This window comes from Cyanistes caeruleus, chromosome 7, assembly GCF_971803275.1.
Source record: "Cyanistes caeruleus chromosome 7, bCyaCae1.hap1.1, whole genome shotgun sequence".
Taxonomy (NCBI): Eukaryota; Metazoa; Chordata; class Aves; order Passeriformes; family Paridae; genus Cyanistes; species Cyanistes caeruleus.
In genome coordinates, this window is record NC_141707.1 from 21003583 (window position 1) to 21030001 (window position 26419).

The 26419-nt window shown below is 37.5% G+C and overlaps 1 protein-coding gene across 6 annotated transcripts in view; it reads right to left on the reverse strand.

Annotated features, from left to right (window-relative positions):
- RAPGEF4 (Rap guanine nucleotide exchange factor 4) overlaps window positions 1-26419 on the reverse strand; it is a 145165-nt gene that overhangs the window by 63536 nt on the left and 55210 nt on the right. For all 6 annotated transcript variants that reach the window (XM_086896708.1, XM_086896709.1, XM_086896712.1 and 3 more), the window contains 2 exons: window positions 12101-12173; window positions 10978-11042 (listed from right to left, as the gene is read on the reverse strand). In XM_086896708.1, the coding sequence (XP_086752834.1) occupies window positions 10978-11042; window positions 12101-12173 (138 nt within the window). The remainder of the gene's footprint in view (window positions 1-10977; window positions 11043-12100; window positions 12174-26419) is intronic.

Consider the following 26419-nt stretch of genomic DNA (forward strand, 5'->3'; position numbering starts at 1 on the left):
TCAAAAGAAAAACTGAAGGGATGGTAAAGATTAACGAGCTTCTGGAGGAGCTAACACAGTTATTTCTAGATACCTTTTTAACAAGCATCTCCTACCTTCAAGACTCCCAGAAGGTACTCTGCCTAGAAAACAGGATTGGATGGCTCTCCTGGGTTTCAATTACATCCAGATGCCAGAAGTGCCTTCTGAGGACGAGGCAGTGAAATTTCAGATTAAGTGATTTCATGTCAAACATAAGAGCACCAAAACCTGGATGGAGTGTGAATTATGTGTGAAAATGTGAGCCTGTTAAAATTAGTGGTAAAATTCTTGACTTCAGTGTAGTCAAAACACTACCCAAGTGAGGCAAGAGGACCACCACCTCCTGGGTGACAGCAATTTATTTATTGTGTGATCCCTATTAGTCATTGCACCTTTGAGTGTTTCAACCTCTCCATGGTAAAATGGGGACAACAGTGTCTAGTCACAACTTCAACAAATGATGAGAATAAGCAACTGAAAACACTGCTGAATGCTGCAACTGGAATCCTAGAAGTCTAGTGTCCACAAATTCATGCTGGGAACTTTACAATGATTTTTAACACAGAAAGGAGGAGTCATCAAAGTGAGAAAGAGCTAGAGGACATTGAAGATTACCTTCTGAATTCCCTGGGGAGGTCAGCAACAAGGTAAAACACTTGGCAAGTGGGCAAGAGAAGTTAATTTAAACCTGTTTTATGCTTCTCCTGGTGATTTCATGCTCCTGATTCTCCAAGTTCAGGACAGTGCATTGTGTGAAAGTATATGAAATGAAGAAACATTGAAGGAGTGCAGCACATGAGTCTCAGAGTCCAGCTTCTCTATCTGCTCCTCTTTCTTCTTCCTGTCATCTTTTTCAGAAATCATTTTTAGCTAAAAATGAAACTGAGAAGGAATAACCTAACAATATCCAGTGCAACACCTTCTGGTGTCCTACTTCTCACAATATTTTTATTGATCTATATTATGTTTTCCATCTCAATGGAATATATTTCCTAAAAAGGTAAATGGTTGTTTCTGTAGTATATGAAAATAAACAGAGGAAAGAAATCCCAAACTGTTGACTTCATCAGAACACATTTTACAAAAAGCACATTCTTTTTTCAGCCAAGTACTTCAATGGTTTTAAGTCTTCTGTCATAAACATAAAAAAACCTCAAGCACTGGTTTAATTTACATATTTGTGTGTCACTGGAAAAGACATGCATTCTGCTGTTGACAAATATGCACAAAACAAGCTTCTTATCTTCCTTAAAACTTCTATTTCCCTTGATGTCTACAAAAAGCTTGTCACAGTGGTGGGTGTTGATGTGCTGAACCATGCTACCTACCCTATCTCATCCAAGTTTCTGAGGCTGCATGGGATAAGTGATTTTCTTTTCATCTTATGGTAAAATGCAATTGTGGTCTCACTTAACTGGCATGAAACAAAACCATAACTGCTGTATTAGTTAATCAGTTCATTCAGGGTTCTTTAAATAGAGTGTCAGTAACAGTATTGATTAAAAACATGCAAAGGCATTTGGAATCAAATTATTGATCTGACCAAGACAATCAATATGCTCTGTATTTCACATTAATTCCATAATGCATTGGGAATAATCAGTAAATAAAATAAAAATGTTGATTTAATGTGCATCTGTGTGAACAGTACATATTCTCAAATAGCAACAGAATAATACTTCTAATTCCAATTCCAACAAAATATTATTTTAATTGGAAAATAGTAAATATTTCATATTTGCAAATTTGCTTCTTCTCTCTTTATAACTTTCTACAGAGTTTGTTGCTGCCTAACTTGTTACTATATAAACCAGGCCTGTTCACATTTTTTCTTATTTTGAATTTAGCTCATCTTTCCTGATTAACCAGTAAGGGACAGACATTTCTAAACATACTCTTAGAAGCTTGTTGCTAAATGAATCTTTATTACAACTTGAGATAAAAACAAGGGTCTGCAAATGAGATAAAAAAACAGAACACTGCAGTAATTAACCCAAGATAGGTATGGAGAAGTGAAATTACTCTATCTGACATTTTTCCCAGTTAACAACATCTTTTTACATCCCAATTCACCATAACAAGTTTCTGAAAGAGATGACCTCTTTTTACCTCTCTCAGTATGTAGCCTAAGCTGTGTAAATTCTGTGATGTCGGCTTTTAGGGATATCATAGAACCTGCCCCATCCTTGTGAAATGGAAGAGTACATGCTGTATATATTTTGTAATTTATCCCTCTTTTCCCATTTCTCTTCAATGTTGACATTGATTTTTGTATTACTGCTAGAAGTATTGTTTTGTCCAGCAGAAATTCTGTCCCTGCTGCCACTCACCCCCTTTCTAAACATAATCTCAAAATTTTATTTGGTTTAATTGACTCTTTAGTGACTCTTAGTGGGTTGTGCAAAGGATAACAACTGTTGCACTGCATTAAGCAAATCACGGTGTGAAAATGCTGTTCCAGAGAAATTTACTTACTGTAATCCAAATCAGTTTGCCTAGAAATACTGAATGTACGTAAGAGTATCTCCAGCTAACTGGTGTTTAAAAAACTCTGGGATTTCTGTAATAACATCAGAATCTTCAGCTTCTCTGTGACAGCTGGATAGGAGATTGTCTTGGGGAAAGGAAAAAGCATCCTGCCCCAAGAAACTTCTGGTATATTGAAGGCCAATATTGCAGACTGTCCAGTGTCTGTATTGCCACAAGGTCACTTTTCAGGCACAAATCCAGGTTCTCTACCCCAAAACACAGAGCAGAAAAGCACAAAACAAAAAAGACAGCATTTCAAGAACACTGAAGCAATAGAATAGAGTAAGTACCATTCAGGACTTCTGACAAGGTAGCCCCTGGTTTCCTCTCCCCAGTTTGGACCAGTAAAGCAGGAAGACAGGAGAGCTATTCTATTGCACAGGCCCAGGACTGCTGTAGCAGTGGCTATATATTTACACCACAAGGAATGCCAGAAACCTTACTGTTACAGTTTTGGCAACACAGGTTTTCCAACATTGTCCTGGAATTCACAGCAGCTAACGCTGACACTGAACAGAATCTCAACTGAATCAGGGGACACAAAAGGGAAGGGGGGATGTCAGGTTCCTTTATCTTGTGGATCCTTACAGTTTTGTCAGTCAAGATAAGGTACCTTGTTCAATCAGTGACATTTCTTAGGTTTGTTTCTCAGTATCATTTGGAAGAGCAGCCTGCAGACTACAAGCTGAAAATCCCTAATCTAGACTAGCTCTGAAAACAAGACGACTCAAGAGAAAGTAGGGAGAGGGGAGCAAATATTTGCCTGTCTCTGTATGTACTACAGAAATACATTATACAAATCTGTATTTAAACACAGGAGACTGAAATCACAGAGATTCCTTTGTAATTTAGCAGTGAAGTGCAAGAGAGCTGCAAGCTGGCCTGACAAAGCAATTCCCTGCCAATTCTCCCCCTGCTTCCTGTGCAGCTGTTGTAGGCAGAAATGCCAGCTCTGGGGCAAGAGAGAGTGTCAGTCCATAGCTGTCAGACCCAGCAGAGCTTTGTGCTGAGGTCAGACATCTACAGCTGCAGACAGATCACAGCAGGCTCAAACCCAGGCTCTATTCTGTAGCTTGTACTGGCCATGGCCAGGAAGCTCATTTTCATCCAAAACCGAAGAAAGTTAAGCCCAGAAAAAAAGCTTATTTCCTAACAGTTCTGCTCCCTTAACACCAGGCAAGCAGGAGCATCAGTGTTATGGAAAAGAGGGCACACACAGCTGGGTGTTGACAGAAGAGACATAGGAGAGGGTACACAGAAGAGGAAAAGCCTTGCAACCCTGGTGCAGGTCACTGGAAGCTGCTGTGGAAGGGCAGCCACAGAGCCATGGCTCTTCCTGGGCCCAAATGTGCTTTGGTCTGGGAACCAATCATCCCACCATCTTCCTACCGCACAGCCACCCTCTCCTACCTCTGCTACTGGAGTCACTGCTCAGGAGGCTCCAAGGTGGGCTGGGTCAGAAAATTAGTTTGAGAGAAAAGTAACCACCTGAGATATTCCAAAAAAGGCTACAAATAAAGAATGGCATTAGAAAAGGTGCTTCTTTAGGGTCCTCAGATTCTTAAATTTGAAGTCAGTTACTATAATGAGTGAGGACGGACAAAACAGTACTGGAGGTTTATGAAGACATAATTCTCTCGCTAAACTACTGGCTTTTTCTCATCCAGTTCATATTTAAGGTTATTAAACAAATTGGTTATATATATAATTTCATTTACTAAGATGAAAACAAGCATGTCTGAGTAATCCTAATTAAAAGCAGTGTAACAACCTGTATTGGAAATAAGCTGGGGTTTTTAAAATTTTATTTTGGTGCCTAAATTAAGTATTTTTAAAATTTCTCTACTATTCAACTCAGCTACATGTATTTTTATTTCCTCACTAACTGCTATCTTTAATTTTAAGACAGCTGCATCATTGATGATAAAGTACACAAAGATCAAACACGCTCACAGTCTTGTGCTAAGCCTTTTTTCCGAAGGAAATTCACAAAAAGAATAAATAATGAAAGTCATAAATCATAAATACCTCAACAGCAGTTTCTCCTTAACCATGATGGGTGCTAAGAGTCCCAATTACATTTTCAGCTCTGCTGTAGATCTGACATTTTTGCCTCTGCAATTCTACTTGGAATGGCTCTCAATAAGCCCCACAAACTGGACACTTGTGGTGCTATTTGTGTGCAGCCAGCACAACAGGCTTCAGCTCTTGACTAGCTAACATAAGAAAAACACTGGACAGCTTTTTCCCACTATTTATTAACCTCTCAAATTTTTGTCATCCATACACAAGCAAAAAAAAGATGTTGCTAAATGATCAGATCAGACACATTGATTACTTCTTAGTGGCTCAGAACTATAATTGACTTTGTGGAATACCAATTTCCAGCATGCATTGCAGGACAGGCAGTCAAAATGCTCTGTGAGAGATGATATGAGTGACTAGAAAGAATCTGATTTTAAGATCCCTGATCCAATTTTTCTGCCAAACTTGAGAAAATAATTACAAGATTCAAAAAAATTCCTTTTGCTGTTTCAAATATAAGTGCCAAATGTGTTACTTGTATACGCTTGACTTGTCTGAAGACATGAACCTTGAAAGGGACTATCTTTTTTCTCAGTATAATTACCCACTCTTCCTGCCTTTCAACTGCAAGACATAAATGGAGCATATGTGCATGTTTCTTAGGGGTTGGGACAGATTCTCAAAGAAAACACAGTCAAGAAGCAAGAGTCATCAAATGTGACTCCACAATACATATTATCAGACTGCCCTTGCCAGCACTGGCAGTGAAGTAGTAGGCTGTGTCCTCAGACAAGTGGAACTGTGAGTGATGCTCCTGTGGAAAGATGGTCCCACACCTAATTCACAATACTGAGTACTTTACAAATTTTAATATTTTCTAGGAATTTCTCTTATTTTCTCAATTTTTTTAGGTTATTTATGTAAACTACAATAGCAACACTCATTCAGCTAGGCAAGAGAAGTCTGAAAGGAAAAATGTCTCTTTAGCCAAACTGCCTTCCCTTGGGGTGCTACCCCAAGCACCTCTATGACCCTTTGGTGAGGTTAGTCAGATGGGTTAGTACTTGATTACACTGATACACTGAAAGAGGTCAGCAGCATTAGCTAGATCCCCTCCAAAGTACAATTTTAACAAAGAAATATGTATCACTTATTTTTGCATATTTCTATTGATTTCTGAACTTCTTCCTTCCACTTTCAGTGTCTTTTAGGATTACCACACCAAGGACTGATCACAATAAGCTCCTGTAAGAAGACTCATTAGAAACATATGAACAACCATGAATCTCACGCCTTATGATGTTCAAAGTACACCAGCATCTTCCCGTCTGACAGTCACTCTATTTTTTCTCACTGAAAGCTCTTTGTCACAGAGGACTCCACACCTGCTTTGCATCAAAACACCCAGAACAATCAAGAATTTTAAGGCTTTAGAATGCACACAAGCTGCAATAAAGTCTGAATTAAAATAAGAATAAAAATGAAAGGCAAAATAAGTGGAGAGCATCAAAATAACAATGGTAACACTTTAAGAGGACTCTTCATTCAAAAAATACTGTGGAGATCACATAATTTAATATCCAGATCTAAAAGTAATGAAACTAAAAACTCATACACGTTAGCTTTAGCATTTACTCGGTTATTTTGCTGGTACCAGATGAACTAGATGAAAAACATAAAGGGGATTTTTCAATCTGTAAGCTCACAAACTCAATCCATGTGTTTTTCAAGTATTACTTCGTGCACAAGGGGGAGCTCCTGCAACTCTATATCACAATAAAAACCTGAAGACAATATAGGGAACATAATGGAAATACAGCATGAAAGATTTCAGAAAAGAATACGTATTCTTCACCCAATAGCAAGAACTACTGTATGAATTTGCACAACTTAATCTGCTTTCGTCTTCTGTGTTTAGCATGGATTCCTCAGTACAAAGTACTTTTCCCCTTACAGGATGTATGCTCTCAATGAAGAAGGAGCAAACTTATGTACGTTTTAAACAATCACCAAGGTGAAGCTGTACAAAAAGAAAGGCAGCATGGTTTTTGAAGTAAGACATTGTTTTCATGTAGTGTGTCACAGCAAAAATATATGAGAGCAGGTGGCCAAAGTCTGTGCCACAACAAACACAGATATTTTATTAACACAGACACTTTATTAACACTACTCTGTCAGCCCCCATTCTTGAAATACTCTGCTTTTGAGCACTTAATTTTTTAGCCTTCCTTTCAAGCAGAATTTGGTGTGGCATCTTAAGGATGTGGGGGTTCTTTCAGCAAACTGCAATATGGAGATTCCATCATGGAAAAGAATATAAGACATCCTCTTGGATCATTAGCAGAGCAGGATTAAAAATATTTTACTATCTACTACTAGAATAAATAACTTACGAATCAGAAATTTCTCTTTCTGTGTATCATTTCTATGCTTTCAGGCATCCACAGTTTGCATAGGAGTTTAAGAGATTTGCTGATAGCAGAAAAGAGCATTCAGCACCACAGTCCAGAAGAGAGTGGAGATTTGTTCTCTCAGCAGGACTATTTATTCCTTTGTCTCCACAACTCTTTCCTCCAGTACCCTCTTCTTTCAAACTATCTTATATCTCCAGAGCAGATGGGCTATTTCTTGTTCTTACTCAGGTACCAGTACAGGGTCTGTAAGAACAGGGGAGACAACTCTGGCTTTCAATCAGTGTTTGGCTTTTCAACAGTCAAAATATTGCCCTACCTAGCAACTGAAGGAAGCCCTTGAGAGAAACCCCACAGGGTTAAGCATTGAGACAGGGAAGCCCAAGCAACCCAGCAGCAAAGACAAACCGCATGGGAATTCTGCACATAAAATGCCCACAGCCTGAGTGCACAAGTTTGCAGTGAAACTGCACCAAGTCTCTGATAAGCCAGTTTCAATTGACATTTTTCAATGTTTGACAGTACAGTTATTTTCTAGGGGCTCACAAAGGTACTCCTTACTGAATGAGGAAGCCCCAAAAGCCAAGCTTCTAGTCCAAAGGACAGGATTCCCAGTGGATAACTGGAAAAAGCTATTTAGTATGTGCTATGTATTTTCCTCCAGCTTAATGTCAGACAGGTTTGATCCATTTCAATTTAAAAATCAGCCAGGAGCATACTCTCAGCATGGTGAATTCAGTGTAAACAGTGAAAAAGTGGCCAAATTGTAAGAAGAGTGTCCTGCAGTGGGAAGCATCATGCAGCCCTGCTGCCATCTCTGCTGGTAATATATGGAACCAGGACCACTAACTGTTCTGTCTGCATGCTGGAACCCGACCTCCCCCGCGTTCTAAGTACTCTTCTGTATCTTTTCCAAAAATGTATTGGAAATTATTATTGATTTTGTAATTTTGGCTTTAGGGTTACATTCATCTCACATATGCAACTCTACCCCATGGGAATTTTCAAAAATTAGAGAGAGAGCCCAGTGTACAGATATTGGTCTGTCCTAGTTAAAAAGACTGACACTCTGTCATTTTCCCTTATGTAAGGCAGCATTAAATTGACTTTGTTTCCATTCCCCAAAATATAATTGGGGACAATAATGTACTCCCTCTCAGTATTTTATGCTCAATTTAACTGCTATATTGCATTAAATGATGTGCAATAATGTAACCCCAAATGCAAATGAACTCATATTTGGTAAAAGGAATCTCTTTGTTGCTTTCTCCTAATAGACATATTTTTTTTTGCAGATTTTAATGAACTAGAAAAACCAAACATCCCCATATGGTGAGAAAATTCCAAAGCATGTATTAAAAGAAAAATCTTATGTCACTCATCAAAAACTAATAGATGTAACACCAAAAAAAAAAATTAAGCTATGAAGATGAAACTCAAATAATTAGCAATTATGGAAAAACATCTAATAGAGTACTTTTAAAAGACTCACCACAGGCTAAAAGAGAAAAACATGCAATTCGTATTTCCAGAGTGGAATACATTAAATTTAATCTGAAGCAAATTATTTACAGTTACAAACTTCCCCGGAAAATTAAAACAACACATACACACCTTGAAATAAACGCATCAAGATCTTCAGAGTTACTGAAGACATTATCTCTTTCTGCCTAAGAGTAATGTCTTCTTACCATATGAAAGATTTGAGGAACTTTCTCTGGATCTCAGAAGGTTCCTCACTCAATCTTTTTCTGGACACTACAGAGTAGTCCGCAGGCCTCACTAAGCTGTATTTGCTGTCTGCCTCAAAGGTATCATTCTGGCCATCTAAAGCAGTCTAAAGATGTCTTGGAAACATTTCTCTTTCCCTGGATGAATGCCCTTCCATGGTGCATTAGCATTTTTGGATGCTAAATAGCTAGATTTTAGGAGTCATGCATCATCCTAAAAATAAGCAAAATATGTAAAATCTAGAAATATAGCAATGTTTTCTGGTATCTTGAATTTTTGCTTTGAAAAGCTGGCAACAACTCTGGGAATTTGGCCCTGGAATTCCTGTAACTCCATAATGGTTCACCAGACTGCACAGCATGAAGGGCGACAGACATTTTGTGTAAGCACTGTAACAGTTGCACAGTTTAAAACTGCAGGAATGAGGTTTGCATGCAATAAACAAAATACTTGGGTATTTATCTCTGCTGCATTTACCTTTCACTGAACATAATTAAAGGGAGCTGCGGTCATATGGAGAAAACAAAGAACTAGAATTCTTTTATTTCTATATAGAAATAAACCATTTCTGTGCTGTGTAGCTTCTTCTGCCACATTTGCCATGGGACTGGCACCTCCAGATGAAACAAGGTGATGAGTATTTGTCATGTATTTACTCACTCAGCTTCTCTCCAGAGAAATGTGTACAGTGTGGGAGGAAGAGGAATGTCTGTTTTATGCACGGCTTGGAAAGGAAGATAATACGGTTTGCAAAGGACTTTGTTCTTGTAAAAGTCACTGAGCAGTTTGAGCCTGCCCTAGCCAAGTTCTGTCTCCTACCCAAGAAATTATTTTCTGCAGGAAGAGTCCTGTTGTGCTAGAAAAGTCCAGCTATTGGCAAAGGTATTAATCATTAAATTTTGCTCAGTTTCTAAAATACTTTGTACCTGAGAGTGTTTACCACCCTTAGCTGAGCATCACTTCCCATTACTGGGGGATATTACCTTCTAGGGGAGATAGACGTTTTTACCTTTTTACCTTTACTGTTACTTCTATCTGCTTCAAAAAACACAAAAATATCTTTTAGTTTGAATTCTGCACCTGGTGCTCTCCTTGAGAAATCAAACAAGACCCCTGACCTGACTTAACTGCAAGTGTACCACTGAAATGCCAATAACCTAAAGAAGCATTTAGACATAATTCATAACTGTTACGTAAAATTCTTACAGAATCCAAGGTGCTAAGTATCTAAGAACAATTAACTCAGTGCATGGAAAAGTATTTATGTCCCTATAGGGCAAGGCTGTGTCCAGAAGTTGTATAGCTAGTGAATAAGGCTCTAGGAAAAGGAACTGCATACTGTTACATGTATACATTAAATAAAACCTAAATGTGACAATTAAAAAAGGTCACTACCCTTAAGGAAGCAAGACAGACAGACAGGGAGAGGTGGAAGTAGTTATTTTTGCATTAAGGAAACACACTAAAATATTCCTTGTCTTCGTCTGCTGTCGAGAGATGCTTTTTGTACAACAAAAATACCTTTAACCTTTTAAAGACGCTTCACACAAATGCATCCAATTAAACTCCAATGTCCAGAAAAACAGCATCCAAGCATCTGTTTATTAGTGTAACTTTTCTACTCCTGCCGTTCAGAAATTCTAAAATTTATCAATCTTTACAGCAACACCTGACACTATTTCTTCACACTATCTTTCTACATATATACTCTATCCCACTATTGAAACTGCCACAGAAACATTCATGAATTCTTTCATGTGGGTCCTCATCTGGAGAGGCTGAAGGCACAGAACTATTTTACAAAGGGGAACTGGGATGTAAAACTGCTCGCTGAACACAGGAAAAAATTCACCCTGAGCGAAGGGCCAGAACAGTGCAACAGTTCAGACTCAAGTAAGCCTTAAAATAGGATTTAATAATGAATTTTATGATCCACTAGCTATACACTGGTCATGTCATAGTGCTGCTTTTCTTCCTTATCCTCAGCACTTTTCCAATGAAGACCAAGCAACCAAGATTGTAACACAAACTTCAGTAGCAGTACACTTCATAATAATCCTGAACCAGCTGCTTTCTTCTGTTAATTGATACAATGTCTAAGGCATTCTTACAATTGTATATTGTACTCAAATGCATCAACCACATGCTTTGCATTTGCACTCAGTGATTTTCAACTGAATGCTGAATGCTTTCACATTTTTTATAACCAAATTCCTCCCCCTCCAGCAAAAAAAAAAGGGCAAAACGATGTGTGATTTACCTTATTACAATTTTTAGAAACTTGGCAAAGAGCACTGCTTGACATACTGTCTTTATCTGGCATTCCTAAAAAAAGAATACAGAAAATAAATACATACTGTACAGTCTTTGAGTGACAGTGAAAATATTTATCAGTAGAACGGGGGATTTGAGGGTTCAATACTTTGATAGCATACACATTAATCTGTGATTTTTAAAGAGTAAAACATTTATTCGGAAAAAAGTTTCCTCTAGTGAACACAAAGAAGACAAAAAGCTAACTTGGGTCAATATTTTAAACAGCTTGCTAAGCACAGTACTTTTTCAAAATTTAATATCTGAAGCATGTATACAGGAGTTATTTGTATTTTTCATTTGACATTATCTGTGTCTCAGTACCTGGCAGTCAAACATGACACTGAATTTGCACTTATCAGCGTTGCTATGCTATGCTGTACTACTATCCTGCAAAGAAAGCATATTGAACACCTAACACAGGAGACAAAACTTGCAGATGAAATTGCCAGCCATCAGATATTGTCCTGCTTGACATAGAGATAATCCATGGCAAATAAATAGAAGTGCTTTGATTTACATAAGTGACTAATTCCAAAGGCTGCCCTTGGATTCATGTCTACAGTGCTACCCCACAGCGTGACAGGTTCTCATGAGGCAGAGACGTACACAAAATTATTTAGTATGTAACAAAGGTTAGAGAGCGGCATGTTTACTGCAAGCACAAGCACTAACCTAGATTGTCCAGCAAGTTGTGTAGCCCATCCTAACCAAAAAAATTGAGGCAGTTTGTTATATTTATTTTACTAGCAGGACTCATGGCCATGTTCCATGGTTCATGTAACACAAGTAGTAATATGCTACATAACATCATCCAGTATGTTTTAATCAACAGGCCTGGGTCATAATGCAGATTTTTGTACACCTCTGTGTACATTTGTATACAGCTGGGAAGGCAGCTGGGCCTTCCAAAGTGTCTTCTACTACATGCAGTATTAATGCAGTTGTAATACCAACCTGAATTAAATTTTTAAGATTCAATACCCAAACCCAGATAGTCTCCATCTTCCCCCTTCTTTCCTTTTGTCATTTGCTTGCCCACCACTTGATATCTAACTTCTCATACTTACTGTCATTGTTGGAGCCAGTTTCCATAACACCATAAGGAGGAGTGAGAAGGCCAGACATATACTGTCGATATTTCTGAAAGACAGCGATGGCACATTCAGTCAGATACAGATGTATAAAGCCATTCAAGGGAATATGTGCTATTTATATTTGTGTGTCTCCTGCCTTGTGCTTCTCATGCACACATGAGATATGAGACAATCAAATATGTCTTTACTCTTAACACTACAAGGTCTGCTTTCTTGACTGGAGCACACACTGCTTTTATTTCATCCAAAGCTGTGATAAACCAGTTCCCTCTTTCATCCTCCCCAAAGCATGACTTTCAGGGTTCTAATAAATCAATATTTTACTTAGCTGTGTGATTTCCCATAAAAATTGTTTTAAAGCTCATTTGAAATTACACTACTCATCTGAATCCAAGCTAGAAATCTACTTTATTATAGGAATGGAGATGAGCCAAGGATTCATAAAAATCATGTACAACAACTGTTTTGGTGTCAGATTTGAAATATACAGGATGTAGTGAAAACACTAAACAGTTAAATCCAAGACACTAAGTTTGGTATTCAGAAACTTCAAGGCTATGAAACACACAGACCAAACACCTCATATTATGTATAGCCTCATACAAAATCTGTATTAGCAGATAAAACTTTGTAACTGTAAAAATAACATCCCTTATACCACTATAAGCTACATAATTGTAACTGATGTCAGCAATTGGTATTTTTCTTCAGTGAATGCTGATGACATGACCAGTAAGGTTCAAAGCTCTGTCTAAGGCTTAAGAAACTCACAGAAGCTACAAAAATAACACCAAAGGGAAAAAAAAGTCCTTTTATCAAATACAAATCATTGCATGGATAAGAAACACATTTTTGTTTCCAATCACACTATATTACTGTCATGATTAAGGATAAACAATTATCATTCCCTTCTGGAACTGTCAGAAACCAGGCTTGTGCAATAGAGATTCAGATGTTCAGTGTAAATAAAATTTGTCTTGCAGTCCTTTGGGTGTGCAGTGAGCTCAAAGTGAAAAACCAACCAGCTGAAATTCATGCAGGTTTCAACTAAGCACACATAGTAATCGAGACAGTGCAATCCTAGTGCAATAGTGCAATTTTAATTTAAAAGTTTTATCCTTTGCTCTATGGAGTTGTTTGGATATATTCACTTTTAAAATGTTGCCTGCTGAATTTTAACAATGCTTGACTTAGCCTTCATACATTTATTTTTCTTGGAAATGGAAATGAAAATATCGTCAACTCTAGCACTAAACACAGAATGTCTTGCATTCTAAATAATAACAAAAGCTACAAAGATTACATTAATCTTAATAATCCAATCCTATTTTTAGACAAGCTATTACATCCTAAAGCTTAGTAACATATTATTTAAATCTCACCCATAATCCAGCTGAATACTCGTAGAAACAAATCTATGCTATATCCCTGGTCAGTCATACAAAACAAATGCTATTTCATTTGAGGATAAAACTCTCCTGTTTTCTTTCTCAAACCATTCACTTTCCCATATTCTGCATCCAGTCCCATGCCTGGAACTCAGTGAGAGGAAGAACATAAGAAAGAATTATTTTCTCAGTTCAACTAGTAAATCACACACATAGACCAAGGGAGAAAGCAACTTTCATTGGCCAAATGGAAAAAACAAAAACCAGAACTGTCCCAAGGGGTTGAAACAACATTTTATTCAAACAGGAGAGAAATGTTTTGTTCCACCTTCTACTGAGTTTGGTGTCGAAATATGATTTTTAGATGGAAAATTGGAATGTTTAATTTGGGACAATATAAAAACAAATTGTATAGGATGTTTTTCTCTTCTTCTTCATCGTCATTCAGCTGATACTCATTTCTTCTTTTTTTTTTCCAAAATAGCATTTTCCCAGAAATACATTACTAGTCCACATTTAAGCCACTTCTATAAGGAACTTAAACTGTGGGAAGAATAATTCTTTTATTTCCTACACCATATCCACAGCCATCATACACTGCATGGCATTTTTTTTCTGATTAATTCCTTAATATTTTTCCTGATTATTCTTCTCATGAGACAAAACACAGAACGCAGCATACAATTTCCAAAAGATATCAGAGCCCATCTTCAGAAAAAGCCTACAGATAGGGTAAGCCAGAATTGGATACATAACTTTAGAGAAGGCACCTAATCCCATTCAGGCACACCTCATGCTCAGGACACCAAGGTCATCAGGAACAAAAGCACAGACCCCGATAGATAAGGTAGGATTTCAGTATCACTCCCAAGGATGTCCACTCTGTCACCTCCTGCATGAGGTCCCACCCTGCCCTGACATCAGCCTGCTTATGAGTCTGATACAGCAAACCCTGTGAGCAGTGCTGCCTGTGAAGGAGTTCAAGCAGCATCACCAGAAGAGGAATTAATTCAAGGCATGCCCTCAGAAATCTCAGTTGTTCATACTCCTCCAGGGTACCTCTGCATAAATGAAACTTTCTTCTATCCTGGGTATCTCTGGAGGGAGGGCTGATACAACTGCCTACACATGGTCTCTCATGAGGATATCTCAGTGGGTGTGGGCTGACATAAAAGGTATAATTTATGCCTAAACTTGTGTCACCTCATCAGCCAAATTAAATGTCAAGGGAAACTTATTTCAAGGAGTCAGGGAAACACTGTTTGCTGGGAAACCTAAGAATGTGAAGACAGACCTAAGTAACTGCATAAAGATTTGCCAGTATCAGATGGAATAATAAAGTTCCAGGCATGAGATCACTGAAAGCTGAGATAATGAGACCTATCTTGTTACCGTACTGTCTGTAAATGAAAATAAAATCCCGTAAGTTAAATTATATTCATAGGTGGCATTTAAAATTATCCAGAAGATTAATAGACTAGATATTTACAAAAGGCTTTTGAAAATGTATTCCACAGGTGGTATAAAGTCTGGGAAAGGCTTTCCTTATGAAAGACAGCAACAATTATCAAATCATCATATGCTTGTTTATTACCAGAAGTCTTCAAGTTTCGTAAATCCAACATGACAGCAGTTTTTAAAGCTACATTCAATGACCTATTCACTCTGTCTTCAGATTTCTACCAATTTATAAACTCTATCATGCAACAGCTTAAATAACAGACAATTCCTACATCTAATCTGACAGCATAAGTAATAAAGACAGTATTTTTTTCCAGTTGCTGACTGCCTAGTACCCATGCAGTGGTGGAAATTAACACATTTTGACCTTTTCAGCAACTGTTATGGCCTAAAGCAAAGAAGACTGCTGACAAGAAACAGTTGGGGAGAGGAGAAAAGGAAGAAACAGAATCACACACTTGTCCTACTGGGAAGGTGCTGTAAGGGAATGGTTTCTAAGGCCACTCGTCAGGTTTTTCAGTGTGTTTCTTTGCACACTCAAATTAAGGCTTTATTTGTAGTTAGCTGTAGTTTGTCTCATAGGCTTTCATGACTACAATGGATTTTCTTCAGCTGTGAACATAATTAGATATATTTTTATATGCTAATTTTTAGAAAGGCATTTACTATAATTTTGATGCAAGCTATCTCCGAATTCCTGGAAAAAAAGGCTTCTAGCACTCACAAGGTATATAAAATATGTCTTTGATCTTTGTGGTTAGTCCCTTCTCTTCTGCTGCAAGTAGTGAAGGGCTAATACCTGTTTATAAACATTCCAGAATAAGTCAAGTACATGTAAAGAATATAGATGAGCCTTTGCTGTCCATATTCACTGTGTGAAAACCCCAGCAGTCTAACAAGAAAGACCCAGGACTGGTGAAGGGAAGAGCCCCTGGGTATAAAGATTTGAACACAGGTTCTACACCAAATACCCACCAAGAGCAGCAGTTCTGCAGTTGGCCAGTAAGGGCTGTGCAATAAGGTTTGTAGCACTAGGGACTCAGGCTTCTGATGTTTCCCCATGCCATGGTGAATCTACAGATACTAGCAGTCTGTGCCCAGATACTAGGAATTAAGTGTCTTGTAAGACTGGAGACAGTTTTGTAGACCTCAAAGGGAACTTGGTTCAATACATTATTTATTTTTTTTTCCTTCTTTTTCTTCTCTCTTCACAATCTCAATCACAGTGTCATTTCCCACCATTTCTGCTGCCTCCTTTTCTGCCTACCCCTAACTAGCAACAGAGAAGATAACAAAGCAAAGCCTGCCTAACTTGCAAACTTGGGAGTAACACAAAATAATTAATTTCAGGTATAAAAGTCCTAAGCCAAACATCAGGGTGACCTTTCCACACATTTTTCAAAACCTTGTGTAATTATTTCATCAGATGGTCTAATTTTGACTATTGCCTGAGTTCTGCAATACTCCTGTACTAGCTGTCAATACTTCTGCAAAGGTTTCTCTTGGGGAACATATGCTGTAGCTTGGCAATGTAAGCCAGCTTCTCTGTTTTCTTTTCACAATAAATAATTGATCACTGATGCTCTCAGTACAACTCTGTTCTTCCTCTAAGTTGGCAGTGAACCACCTCCCTTGTGAGCATTACTCACAAGGGCGCGCCACTCCCATGGTGCACTGTTTCTTCTCTTTTCTCCAGAACAATGACAAGAGGAGCCCCTGAAAGAATGAGCCTATGAAGATTTTTGGATCCTCTTTTTACTCATCAAATCAAATAGAGACTGCTGTCTCAAAATCTTTAGATCTCATACTCTGGTCTTCACTGAACCAATGAGTAAGATCTCAGGTCATCTGCCTGCTATATGTTTGTGTTATCCAACAAAATGTGCCTAAGGTTCTTACAGATTTTCACAAAAAAAAAAAACCCAGACTGATTATCACACTGATAGTTGTTTTTTATGCCAATCTTGTTACAAAGGGGAAAACAAACAGCACCTTTGCTTTTGCCCAATAGTATGTGCTGAAACCCCCTGCAACTCGGCTGTCTTCTTAGTGTGTTTAAAAATTACTAAGTGTATTTCTTCTAAGCAAGCTCAATCAGAAAATTTCCATATATTTCAGGTCACTTAACTGGACGCCACAAAAAGAACCTAACCCATGGCTGTTTAATACTAGATAAAAAAATCATTGTTTGAAGCTGGTGCTTCACTCCAGAACACCAAGTATCCTGCCTATTGCTAAATGTCTGCCTTTAAAATTAATAGAATATAAACATTTGCTGTCATCAACAGTATAGGCAAGAGAACAGAACTGAGGTATTTCTTAAGGAAAGTATACAGATGTATCAGGAAAATGTAATGCTATAATAGCAAAAACATATCTACTTTTGTGGAGAAATAGAAAATAAGCCACGTGAAGCTCTCACCTCAGCTTACTGAACAGTAACAGACTGTTTGGTATATATCAGTCTATCAAGTCATTAAAATGTGATAGACAAGGTCTGAAATAGCAGAAGTGAAGCATTATTTAGTCATGTTCTGATAAAATAAATACAGGAAATGCCTGTACCAAAATTGCTGAATCCTGATCCCAGAATAGGTACAGTTTATGTAACAGCAGATGAATCTGCATATTTTCCATTTATTTATCTATTTACCATCTTCAGAATGTTTCTACATAGCTCTAATTAACTATGCTTTATTTAACTCAATCTCTTTATTTTGGAGGCACATATTTTTCTATCACATTCTCACCTAAATCAATTTATCATGCTTGAAAAGCTCTCTGTGCAGAATTTGCTTTATCACAGAATTCCCTTGATATTTTGTCAAGAAGAAAAATGCACCCAACTCTGAAATCATGCCAAAGAGCAGACTTAGCTACCAGATAGAAAGCCAAAGATAAGACTGCATCACAAAAAATCACATCCAAGGAAATTACAGCATGAGCACTGATTAAGCAAATTACACAGCCTATTCTGCTCCATCTAATTTAAATATAGAAATGCCATCATACAGCTCTCCAATTCTGTCTCCTAGAGAAATCCACTCAGGAAATGCATTTGGGTGGAGACAGGACTTGGCTGGGAAGGGTGGGAAAGATTGCATATACTTAAAAGAGGACAAAAAAACCAAATTAAGAACAAACAGTTCATCTGATTTATGTGTTCTCTTTTACTTCAATTGTGTAAACATAGAATAGACAATGTATTTACAGGAAAAAATACTTAGCTGCCTTTAACATGAAGTTCAAGTTTTTGAAAGTGGCTGAAAAAGAGCTTTATGCATTTCCACATTTTTACTTTTTCACTGGTATCTTTAAAATCAAATTATGATGTCACCAACAATGCCTCAAAATCAATATAAGATCATAAAATAAAGCTGTGCTCTCCTTTCTTCCTCTTTAATTATCACATGTAGGAGAGAAGCATCAAATCACACGTAAGCTGGAATTTGCTGAACAATGCAGTGACAGAACAGAACCTCATTCCTCATTGAACTTTTCTGCAACACTAAGAATTGTAAATCTGCATCTTTACTGGGAAAGCCAGCAGATAAATCTCAAGAACAAAGAGCAGAACAACAAGAAAAATGTGCTGTTTTAACATAATTTTTCTTACCACTACAGCCAACCTTTAAACTTATCCATTAACAGGACAGATCAAGCCAAGTCTAGAATCATCTCTTTGGTCATGCACAAGAGGAAGAACAATTTCCTAAAGTTCCAGGTACAAAACACTTCCTTTTACCTCCAGACAGTTACACCTCTTATTTTCACATACACTATTATAATGAGCAGAGAAGCAAAGATACGCTCCTTCAGATGATCTCGGTTCACAAGACAGATAATAGGAGACTCACAAATACACTGTGTCACACTCTGTAGTAAAATTCAGTAAGGTCACCACAAGGTCTCCGCAGTAGTTAAGTCTTAAAAATAGGTCTCAAGTACAACTTATATGACACATTGGCCTTATGATGAGACTGTTCACAGCAGTGGCTTTATTCATGGTTATAAACAGCTTCTCTTCTTCCCTCCCATTACATATATTTTTAAAAGGAGATTTAAAACAAATAAAGAAAAACCAGGTGAGCTGACCTATAACTCTACTTTTCATATTTACAACCTCTGAACACAGAAGTATGTTAGTATAGAAATTTGTTTTCATCTGGAAGGAAACTCTGGGTGAAATATTAATTCCTCTACAATCAATATAAACCTCTTATGTAGTTCAGTGGGGTCAATCTAACACCGTTTTTGCTTCTCAGAGAAACAAGCACACATCAACCTCCAATACTCATCTAACATCAAAGGCTTCCCTTTCATGGATAATTCTCCAAACTGATTACTTCTATTCAATTGTACATAACAATAACAAGGATTATTGAATAAGTGTAAATAAGTAAACATAAAATTTCCCTTATAACATTTGTCTTTCTTCAAAGCTTTTAAAATATTATTTTGATTACAGTGTGAGCTGCTTTAAATGCAGCTCACTCAGGAATACTGCAGAGAAATCAAAGCAAGTGCAATATAAAATAAGAGGGGAAAATGTTTCAGGAAGTATGACTGAACAGTGTCTATTCCTTCCAGTGGATAGGAAAGCATGTATTCTGACAGAAAATCACTCACAATCAGACTGATATCACCTAACAGGAACCCAAAATACCTGGGCCTCCAATTCATCCAACAGTCCTTGCAAAGGCACCACTGCAATTACCTTGTCAGCATAAACCTCTAATGGGTCAAAGCTGCTCTGGAGCCCCTTTCATTCACACTGTATTATAATAAATGCTGCCCCTAGTACTTCCCCACAGGAGCTCACAGTATTGTTTCAGCTATTTTGTAACACAGTGTTTAGTTACATGGTTTTACATCCACATTTACAGTCCAACATCTCATGGCTCTCAATTCTGAAGATCCCTATAAAAGACCTTTAACCAGTCTGTTAAACATAATCTCTTTTTGTGCAATGGCATCTTGTCTGAAGATTTCAAAATGTATTGGATGGGAACAACTGACTTTTATCCAACTTAAATGCAAACATCAGTAACAGTGATTTCGCTGTGCCGTAACACAAGGATTAGGTACATTGCATCAACAAACTTCAATGCAAATGCCTTATTCAGATGGGGCAGTTTTCAAGGTTTTTCCTACAGATTGAAGTCAGAGCAACTGATTTCCTCAAATCACAGACAACTTATTTTGCAGCCAGACCCTCACCAAGACTGAAAAAGCCAGCACACAAATGCTGCTCTGCAGCTCTAACCTGGAGTCCTGCTGTGACTGTTTGTGGTACAACTCTTTTCTTAGGCAAATACAGGCAATACATTTCCTTAGGGCACTACACCAAGCCTTTCCTTAAATACCTTTAGGGACAGTGACTCCATCACCTCTCTGGGCAGCCTGTTCCAGTGATCAATCACCTTTTTTGTGAAGAATTTCTTCCTAATGTCCAACTTAAACCTCCCCTGGTGCAGCTTAAGACTGTGTTCTTGTTCTATCTGCTGATGTCTTGGACACAGGTATACAATTCTACGAGAGGTAGAAGTTTGGCTCCTTAAATTTGGCTGGTGTTGAGATAGTTTAGGTTTAAAGATTATGCAGATTGAGATGAACAGCACATAAATCAACAAGTCTGCAAATTACCCAATCATAAAATTAATCTCTACTTTTCACAATGAGGCATGCTAAATGTTTGCAATATTTTTCATTGTGTGGCTCTGGGATGTTAATTATAAAAAAAAAATTAGAAGAAAATATGTGTTTCAAAGGATTAAAACAGTATACACTAGGCAGAGTCCAAACCACTCATTGATTCTTAAGAGTGACTTGGTTCAAGAAATGATGAAACATGGTCACAGATTAATTCACTTGTATTAAAAAAAGTCCAAAACCTTCCAGCTACTGTTTAAAAATTACCCAAATCGTGATTTTTTTTTTCCAATTGAGTTGGGCATCAAGTATAAAGCCTAGTTTTACTAGCTGACACTTCAGTGTGGGGAGGAATTTTGTATTAAAAAAGCTTTTGTTTTCTATTTATTTCATTTTCTGAATGGTGTTTCCCTCACAGTACAATATATAACCATATAAAAATGGTAAACTTGATTTTTGTTCCTCATTATCAGTTTTCATCTTACCTATCTACAACCTGTAATGTTATTCAACATCAAAATTAGAGCAGCATTTGAGATATACAGTGAGGCACAGTAATGAAGATGCACTGTAGAATTTCTTAAGTGAAAAAAATACTAAGGAGATTTTAAGGCTGAACAAATGACCAAAAGAGAAAAATGGAACAAGAGGAACATGAGAAAAATGGAGACACAAGATAATGAAGGGTAAACTACAGAACTAAACTGAATAATAATCTCTCCAGAAAAAGAAAGAGGGTGAACAGAGAAGAGCATAACATTGTATCAGTCTATTCCTTTGTCAAACAGAGTCCTGAAATCAGCTTAACCAGGGATACAGCTTTGCTAAGTTCTACACACAAAATTAAAGGTCAGATCCTGTCTCTTCCTCCTCCCAAACAGAGATGTCTAGAGTGCATTTAGGGGCAGGATGCAAACAGGCAAGTGACACAGCACAAAAGGTGCAAAATGGCACAATTTAACTAAACCCAAGATTAGAATGTTTCACCAGAGATTTTTCTTCACACAAAGCAAGTATGATTATGTCAGAGCATGAGCTAACTGAGAACAAGAAGTTCAGAGCTTTCACATTTATTGTAGGACAGACCTCCAAAGGCCAAAACAAAAATGCCTTAGGAAACTCCTTCCCATCTATTTGTTACACTCGTGCACTGAAACTGTACCACCACAAAGGGATGCAACTAATAGAAAAAGAGAGCCACCTCTGTCCCAGACAGACTTTCAATGAGATATAACTGGATTCAAAGAGACACAGCCTTTAACTTGACATACGACTACACAAATGATGATTCCGATGATAATGATGGAAGACTGTAATCAATCAACTGTAAGAGAAAGAGAATTGCTGAAGACTCACTAACAGACCTTTAAACTTAGCCACATACTATGAGTGTAACAACACAGCAGCTCTCCAAGGAAATTTAGGAAGCATATTCCTCGTGTGAGGAATTCCTCATTAGAAGGGTAATGAGAAAAGCCGATTCTTACACTAAGACAGCTCCTGTCAAACTCCTAAAAGATGCTCTGAGTGAAACATCCATGGCATTTAAATTGTCATTCTGAAAGATCTGGCTTTTACAAGTATATTCTAAAACTTAGAAAAATTTGGTTTTATAAGTTATCTATGTAATAGACAACTTATTGGGAAGTTTTATGTTTCCATTCCAATGGAGCAAACAGCCATTTCTTCTGGATTTCCCCTTGCACATGGCTAAAAACAATTTCATTTGCATACTGAAATCTCAACCTCAGCACTAGATGGATAGATTTCATTAAGCCAAGGCATACAGTAGTAGATAATCAATTTTGGAAGTAAAACTTCTTTCTAGTCCACTGTTTTCAATTGTTCACTTCTTATATATCTTTCCTGCTCGTACCTTACGGAATCATGTTTCATTTGTTTATTTAAAGGAAAAAAAACCCAGTATTAAATACATCAGGCTGTGCTGGGGAGGCCCCACCACCTGCTTCTCACGAGCCCCGGCTGTTCTTGTTCTGAACCAATTGGAAATTATGTATTACAAGAAATAATATTTACACAAAGCAAACAGTGGTACTAGATAAATACACAGTTCTTGTATGGAGAGCAAACTAAATTGCTTTTCAGTAAAGGAGACAAAGTAACAGTGCATGATATTATTGCACTACAATTTTAAGTAATTTCTGTAGATTATCATACAAAAACAAATGGGTTGCTTAAGATTTATACTGCAGATTTTGAAAATTCAACACAGGCAATACAGAATTCTTTGAAAAAACCCTTGCTAGGAGAATGCAGTAAATCATCGTGAGTCTGGCTGCACAGTGGGAGCTGAGAGGAGAAAGCGTCTTGTCCCATTCTTTTACACTGAGAAGTTCCTGATGATTTTCCCAACCTTCTCATTAAAAGCATACCCAAACAAACTTTAATTGTTGCTTCTATTGTAATTGTGGCCATCATGCATCAGACTCCCGCACTCAGGCATGGTTACAGACTCTGTTTTGCTTCTCTGCTTTCCTAAGAAAATGCAATTTTGTCTATAGCAGGCAATTCCTCCCTTTTCCCCTTCTTTACAGAAATTCTTCTGATTTCAGCAGAAAAGTACTTTATCAAATTTGTGATAGGGTTCAAATAGGGTCCTAGAAGCTAAACAGGAATTAGTAATATGAGAGAAGTCCTAAATAAAGTGTCCAAGGGAAAAGAAAAGAGGGCAGCACTTTGTCCTCAGCTGGCTGATCCTCACAGGTATAACTCCAATCCACAGGTATAACTCTACATCACAGGTATAACTCTATATCACAGGTATAACTCCAATCATCACATACATTGAATTCCATCAAACAGATACATCGTGGAAACTATGGTATAGTTAGCAGGAAAGAGCAAAAATGAAAAGGAAATAAGGTTTTTCACCCCTTCCACTCACAGAAAAACTTTTTGTTCTCACTGTCTGTGATTATATTTATATTCCAAGTTTATTTTGCAATTTCATTTCTTATAATTAACAATTCTTTGAAGTGTTTACATTAACACTATGCACAGATGTCCTAAAGTTGTTACTCTTCAGGTTTCTGTGGACACTGGTATTGAAGGTGCTGAGCACCTAAACCAGGCAGCTCTAGCTTGGCATGCACTGCCATCACCTGCTGTTGCAGTGGTGGAAAATATATACAAGCATTCTTATGCACTCCTGATAGAAGAAGAGCAGGTTTATTGAGAAGTAACCTGATAATACTTCATCCCTTTTCTGACAGCAAGAAGAATGATTTTTGAAGCACGTGTATTGCCACACTGGGATGAGACTTTCAGTCCCTCTAGAAGACAAGAGGAGGTCACTGGTAATACTAGAGCTAGAAGATGTCTTAATTGGAGGGCTACCTAATTTGCAACATCCTACACTTCAATCTATTTTTGTAGGGCTCTTTCTCCGTTGTGAAGCAGGACAGACAAAGCTTGTTACTGTCACTTTGATCCTGTGTATCCACTCACCGTTCAAAGAAAATCTTTATATGGAATATACAGTAAAATAAGCTACAGCATGAGTCACACCACAAGAGTCCATGGCTCCTGAGTATTATGAAGCACCAGAGGAATCAACTGACTTGCATATGAGAACAAGGCATTAACCACCAAGCCACAAGTATAACTACAGAACTGCCTTTAAGGAAGGTTTTATTAACAGAGAGAAAGCTGCCTTTACATGTAAGTGCACTTCATGTAATTCTTTTGGTATCTTAAAACTTTAGAACTGCATTAGAGACAAGTTTTGCAAATCATATTGTTACAAAAATCAAACATGTGGAAAATAAGGCAAGAATTTTTTTTTCCATTTAATATAACTATTTTTTCACATGTTAATTACTGTTTATCTGATCTCCTTTTCCTTTGATAGTACTGAGGGGAATTCAGTGTCATACAATGAGAAAACTATATATATGTCTGTATATATATGCCTAAGATATTTAACTGGCTAGTTTCCAATTTACAAGTATTTCCCTACATACTGCTAGTTCCTTATTTAGGGAACATCACAGAACCTAATTTTAGCATTATACCATCTCTTCAGTTTTACAAAATTCAGACCTCCGTGAAAATCTTGGTATCTTTTAGATAAAATAGGCACTGTTATCTCTGTCTGTTGTACAAGATTATCCTTTGCACATCTCCTGTGGAGTTAAAAGTCCATTATATTCACCTGTTTTGGAATGGATGCCCAATTGACATCAATTAACTGTGTCATTGGCTTCAGCCATGCTGATTTGCATTCACAAATTCACAAATAGCACTAATGATCATCCATGTTCAGATAAAAAAACCCCATTGTCCACTAGCTAGTATTAAAGACTGAAACTCATGAGATCACCATCATATTCCAAGTATGCCATTCAATCACAATAATTGACACCTTAAGCAAAACCTGTACAAACTGGGAAATGTGATGTCTGACTACACTGTAGCCTTTAGGAGATTTCTTGTCATTTCTGCAGTGGGAAATCCTTGGGAAGGGCTACTTGGAGACAGTTTACATTCCAGCTGTGTCCTGGACCTCTACTATTTCAAGGCTCTGTTTCAGCACCCAGAGGGAACACAGATATGCACAGGACTTTTAAAAGGCCCCCACCACATCCTTTGTGCTACAGAAGAATCACATAGCAATTTCAGAAATTGTTTTCACCTCCAAACTTCAGGAATTACAGGTTCCAAAAGAAGTAAACGAAAACTCTATGAAACAGGAATGACATATTGTCTTGGAAAATATCTAGTGGTGTTTTCTCATGACAAAATCATAAATCAAAGATTCACATCAGTGGCATTCCGTAAGTTTAGTAAACTTGACAGCTATTACAGATCTGACAGATCAGAAGAAGTAGAGTGAACAGGCCTGCAGATCTACTGGATGAGTACACTGCCCAGCAAGTGTCAGCAGTGCTAGCTCCAGATAGAATCCTTCCTGCAAACAGAAACAGTGGGAAAATCCAGACAAAAAGAAAAAATGCTAGTGCCTGAATACTGGACAGGGAGTTATTTGTCAAGAAGAGCATGGATAAAATCTGGTCACTTAAAAAGGAAAATTGCTGCAAGTGTTCAAAGGTGTCTTTATAATAAAGATGTCTGCAAAAAAGAGCAGATGTAACCAAGATGCCAAGCAAGACTAACGCTGCCAGCACAGACCTGCTGATTTACTCTGCCTCAAAACAGAAACTAAGTGTCTGAAACTAATATGCACCAATGTGTTACTCCAATTTCAGGCCAGTGTGACATTTTTTCAAGAGGTATAAAACTCAAATAATGCTCATATATCAGATCAGCTACAGCAATAGAGATGTAAATCAGGAGACATTTTCAGAGTGTATACTAGTAGCAGAAGGATGATGGTGGCCAGTAAAGCTGTTTCATGCTGCCAGAAGATAAAAGCTAGAAGTGACAAGACTTTGTACTCAACTGACACTCTTTGTTGGAGCAACAGTCCCAGTAGACAATTTGACTGCCTTTTCTCTAACTTTCACAGAGCTATTTTATCCAGTTCTCTTACTATAGCCCTAAACAGTAAAAAGAACAGTAACACACATGCATACAAAGGACTCCTAAAGTGGTTCTGTCTATAGTAGAAAATGCTACTAAGAGCCTGACCCAAATCAGCTCTGAATTTATCAGTATGTTTTAGAAATTTCTGAAAGATAAAAGATGTATCCCCTTAAAACTGCCGTTCTCAGTGTCATATGTTAGGCTTTGCTTACTAAAGAGAATCAGTATGTTTGATGTCTTCCTTCACTGCTCTCTTCTCATGCCTTGCAGCAGAATGGTCAAACCT